This window comes from Dipodomys ordii, unplaced genomic scaffold (assembly GCF_000151885.1).
Source record: "Dipodomys ordii isolate 6190 unplaced genomic scaffold, Dord_2.0 Scaffold93, whole genome shotgun sequence".
NCBI classification, from domain to species: Eukaryota; Metazoa; Chordata; class Mammalia; order Rodentia; family Heteromyidae; genus Dipodomys; species Dipodomys ordii.
The window spans coordinates 3,134,341-3,139,611 of record NW_012267309.1 but is presented as its reverse complement, the minus strand read 5'-3'; the positions used below and the strand labels follow the sequence as shown (position 1 = coordinate 3,139,611).

The window sequence follows — 5,271 nt, the reverse complement described above, 5'->3', positions numbered from 1 at the left end:
CTCAAGGCTAGTGCTCTACCACTTGAGCCACAGCGCCACTTCCGGCTTTTTTCTTTTTGCTTATGTGGTGCTGAGGAATCGAACCCAGGGTTTCAGGCATATAAGGCAAGCGCTCTACCACTGAGCCACTTTCCCAGCCCCTTAATTATTCTTTTTTTTTTGCCAGTCATGGGGCTTGAACTCTGGGCCTGGGTGCTGTCCTTCAGCTCTTCAGCAAAAGGCTAGTGCTCTACCACTTGAGCCACAGCTCCACTTGTGGCTTTTTCTGCTTATGTAGTGCTGAGATATCGAACCCAGGGCCTCATGCATGCAAGGCAAGCACTCTACCACTGAGCCACCTTTCCAGCCCCAGTTATCCAATTTCTACAACTACTTTTTTTTGGGTCGGTCATGGGGCCTGATCTGGGCCTGGGTGCTGTTCCTCAGCTCTTCAGCTCAAGGCTAGCTCTCTACCATTTGAGCCACAGAGCTACTCCCGGCTTTTACTGCTTACGTGGTGCTGAGGAATCCAACCCAGGGCCTCATGCATGCAAGGCAAGCACTCTACCACGGAGCCACCTTCCCAGCCCTCAACAACTTTTTTATGACAGATTTCCACAGATTAAAAAGAAAGAAAGAAAGAAAGGAAGGAAGGAAGAAAGAAAGAAAAGCTATATAAGCTGAGTGCTAGTGTCTTACGCCTATAAGCCTAGCTAATCAGGAAGCTGAGATCTGACAATCATGGTTCAAAGCCAGCCTGGGCAGACAAATTGGATGAACTCCATCTTAAATTAACCAGCAAAATGCCAGACTGGAAACATGGCTTAAGTGATAAGAGCACTTGCCTTGCATGCATGAGGCCCTGGGTTTTATTCCTCAGCACCACATAAGCAAAAAGAAAAAAGCTGGAAGTGGTGCTGTGGCTCAAGTGGTAGAGCAGTAGCCTTGAGCTGAAGAGCTGAGGGACAGTGCCTAGGCCCAGAGTTCAGGCCCCATGACTGGACCGCCCCCCCCCCCAAAAGTCAAATAAGATTATACATGCCTCAATTTAAACCCTACTACTGGGAGGAAAAGCCATTCATTCTTACCTTGTTCATTGCCATTTGCACAAATGTTAAGATTGACATAGGCACAAGCAGGACCAGGCAGTGATGATCCTTGAGTGAGTGTAATTTCCAGGTCAGATCCCTTTAACTGAGCACATGAGAGGAAATGATTAAATGCACTGTGCTCCACCATCAAATAACACCTTAGTATGAACAAAAGCTATTAAAAGTCAAAAGCTATAGTTTACACCCCGATTTCCTGCTCCATTTATCCTGTATTTTTAAAAATGTAAATTTTTTTCTAATTACATAAGCAATGTAATTTCATTAAAAAAGAAAAAAAAAAGTCAGCTAGGCCTGATGGTTGCTCACATCTGTAGTCCTAGCCACTTAGGAATTATAGATTCGTTGGATTGTGGTTTGAAGCCAGCCTAAGCAAAAAGATAGCAAGACCTTTATCTCTAGCTAATAAACTTGGTGAAGTAGCAGACCTGTTGTCCTAGCTAATAGAGAGGTATAAATTTGAGGACTGTGGTCCAAGTAGGCTTGGATAGAGAGTCTTGAAAAAAGACTTGAATAATGAAAAGACTTGAAAAATAATGAAAAGAAAAAAGGGCTGGGGTATGGCTCAAGTGGAAGAAGTCCTTGCTTACATTTGATGCTCTGGGTTATTGCCAAAAGAGAAACAAACAAGCAGGACACTGGTGGCTCATGCCTGTAATCTAAGTTATTCAGGAGGCTGAGACCGGAGGATCCTGGTTCAAGGCCAGGAGAAGCAAAGCTTATGTGGTGCTGAGGAATCAAACCCAGGGCCTCATGCATGCAAGGCAAGCACTCTACCACTGAGCCACCTTCCCAGACCAAGTCTGAGATTCTTAACTCCAATTAACCACCAAAAAACCAAGACACAATGCCTAGGCCTTGAGTTCAATCTCTAATACTGCACAAAATAAAGCAATTAAGTAAACAATATGCAAAATGGAAAATGAAATTACAATGCATGTCATCCCATTGAATACAACCACTTTTAGGTTCTCCACTGTCCTACTATTCAACTCATATGCTAGAGATGACCTACTTAGGAATTATGGGCCACTATCTTCTATGTCTTGGTATCTGATTTTCATAGTTACATCTATAATACCTAGATGTAAAAACAGGAAGAGCTATCATAATGTTATGTATAAGCTACTATCATAAAGCTAAATATGGGCTGGGAATGTGGCTTAGTGGTAGAGTGCTTGCCTAGCATGCATGAAGCCCTGGGTTTGATTCCTTAGTACCATATAAACAGAAAAAGCTGAAGTGGCTGTCGCTTCAAGTGGTAGAGTGCTAGCCTTGAGAAAAAGACTCTCGGAGACAGTGCCCAGGCCCTGAGTTCAAGCCCCAGGACTGGCAAAAAAGAAAAAAGCTGACTACTTCAAGCTGTTTGCTTTTAATAAACATTACCCAAATCCAAATTTTCTAGTTTTAGACAAAACAGGCCAATATAGCCATTTTATTTTCTGGCAAATCACACATGCCCTAATGGCCACCTTCCCTAAGAGAACGGTTATAAGAATAGTTTTGCTTCCTTTCAATGCTTGACAACCCAGGCAATACTTCAGGACTGAGTAATATATCAATCCATATGGTAGGCCAGAATAGCCAGATTTAACCATGTAAAGTGAGACCATATCTGAAATTCAGTAGTCCAGCACACTCAGAACTCACCTGTGTTTGTTCTTGAATAAGGATTTTATCTGATGTAGGGACTGGATATGGCTTCAAAGGAGCCTTTATGGTGGCAAATATGAACTCTGTGTGGCTTTCAATAACATTATTCAGGTATCCTTCAGACTTTGCCTTATAATAAACTGTTACTTCATCAGTTGGAACCAGATTACACTGAAAAAGCATTTAGAAAAATTAAAAACAATTTAAATTCATAACAAGGTATAACTGGAGCACAGTGGCGCATGCCTGCAATCCTAGTTACACAGGAGGCTAAAAGATTGGGAGGATAAGCCTGGTGCCTGTGGCGCACTCAACAATCCTAGCTATTCAGGAGGCTGAGATTTGAGGATTGCACTTCAAAGCCAGCCTGGGCAGGAAAGTCCGTGAGATTCTTGTCTCCAATTAACCATCAGAAAACCGGAAGTGGCGCTGTGGCTCAAGTGGTAGAGCACTTGCCTTGAGCTGAAGGGACGGCGTCCAGACTGAGTTCAAGCCCCACGACCGAGACACACACACACAGAGACACAGACACGAGACACACACACACACACACAAGCACCATGACCAATAAAGAAAAAAAAAATTGGGAGGATTAAGGTTGAAGGCCAACTGGGGTAAAATGCCTTCCTTTTGAGATTCAACCAATAAGGCTGGCATGGTGGTGGTGGTATGCATTTATTACTCTAGCTATAGCAGGAAGTGGAAGTGTAATTAGGAGGAACATGGTCCAAGCCAGCTTTGGTAAAATGTTTGGTTAAAAATAACCAAAGCAAGAAGAGCTGAAGGCACGACTCAAAAAGTAGAATACCCATGCCTCACAAGTATGAGGCCAAGTTCAAACATGGGTACTGCCAAAACAACTACAACTCCCTTAAAAACAAAACCTTCAAACTTAAGATACAGATAATAGGACAGATCCTATGCTGAATAACCATGGGAGAGCATATGTATTTGTACCTCTTCAGGTGATCTATAAGACTAACTACACTATAGTATATGGTTTGCTTTGTGCTCTACTGACCAGTCTTGAGGGTTGGAGGTAGGGCAGCTATCTTTTTTTTAATCATGATCATGAATGCTAAAACAAAGAATGATTGAAAACCTAGTCACAAGGTGTTCAGCTGGGACATGATGTACAAGTATTGTTATCTGTTGGAGTAGCCTCCTTAGACCCTGACCCATAGGTCTCAGACACCAGTTTGAGGAAGATGTGTGTGACTCCTCCTTTGCATCAATGTCTCCTGGAGTAAGAGCTTCCTGACTCTTACCTAGTGGGGGTTTGGTGCCCCCTTTGGCCTCCAGGCAGTGTTCAGATCTGAATATCTTTCTCCTCTGTGCTCAGAGCCCTTTGGTTTCCTAAGAAGCATCCACTGTAATCTGATTACCTTCTATAGCAGTCAGAGCTACCTATACAGAAGCAATTTAGCAGAAGTCCAAGTGAACTGAAAAGGCTGTAAGGAGGCACAGTGTGACAAAAAGTTTTTGGTCAGAGAAACAAAAGAAATCATATTCAGTCTGTAAGTAAGGAAGTAAGAGAGAGGAAGTAGCCTATCTTTGCTGCAGATTACTATCTGAATACATTTACAGGTCAGTGAATCATCATCATCAATTAACCACATGGCCCTCCAAACACATTGGCCAAACCAAACAAACAAACACAAATCCAAAAACATCAGCTTATTCTTCAATTACAAGCTGACCTTCTTGCGAAGTTTCTGGATGCGATTGATGACTTCCCGAGCCATGCCTTCATCTACCATTGACTGGTCAGGGGTGACATCTAATAGAACCAAAGCCTGCAGGAGGAACAATGCACACAGTGATGATCAGATATGGAAGGATGTTTCTTTCAAACAAAATTAACAGCATTTAGAAAAATTCTATTTAAAATTAAATTCAGCCAGACTCCAGTGGCCCATGCCTGTAATCCTAGTTACTCAAGAGGCTGAGATCACAGTTTAAAAACAACCCTGGACAGGAAAGTCTGTGAGACTCTCTTTTCATATTAATCACCAAAAATCCACAAGTGCAACTGTAGCTCAATTGGTAGAGCACTAACCTTGAGCTAAAAAAACCTCAGGCACAGTGCCCTGGTCCGGAGTTCAAGCTCCAGTACTGGTACAAACACAAAAACTAATTGAAAAAAATTAAATTCAGTGAAAGCTCTAAACGTGACATCATTCACTTGATTGAGCAAATGAAATAAAATTAATCTTGTTTCTATCTTATTTGGGTACTTTGTAACTAGCTTAACTCCATCTCTGAAAAAAGGTACAGCTGTTTCTTCTTTGTAAGGTGCCGAGAGACAAAGCTTGGCATACAACTGTCTTTGGTCTATGGGAAAAAACTACTCTTTTTTGTTGTTGGTCAAGGGGCTTGAACTCAAGACTTGAGCTAAGCTTTTTTTTTTTTTTAATTTTTTCTGGGTCCGGTCGTGGGGCCTGAACTCGGCCTGGGCGCTGTCCCTCAGCTCTTCAGCTCAAGGCTAGCACTCTACCACTTGAGCCACAGCGCCACTTCTGGCTTTTTT

At 42.5% G+C, this 5,271-nt stretch overlaps 1 protein-coding gene across 1 annotated transcript in view; it reads right to left on the bottom strand.

Annotated features, from left to right (window-relative positions):
• The window catches only part of Iars (isoleucyl-tRNA synthetase), a 70,782-nt gene that overhangs the window by 9,948 nt on the left and 55,563 nt on the right, over window positions 1–5,271 (bottom strand). The window contains exons 28-30 of the mRNA XM_013026425.1: window positions 4,442–4,537; window positions 2,739–2,912; window positions 1,068–1,173 (exon numbers count right to left, since the gene is read on the bottom strand). Coding sequence (XP_012881879.1) covers window positions 1,068–1,173; window positions 2,739–2,912; window positions 4,442–4,537 — 376 coding nt within the window. The remainder of the gene's footprint in view (window positions 1–1,067; window positions 1,174–2,738; window positions 2,913–4,441; window positions 4,538–5,271) is intronic.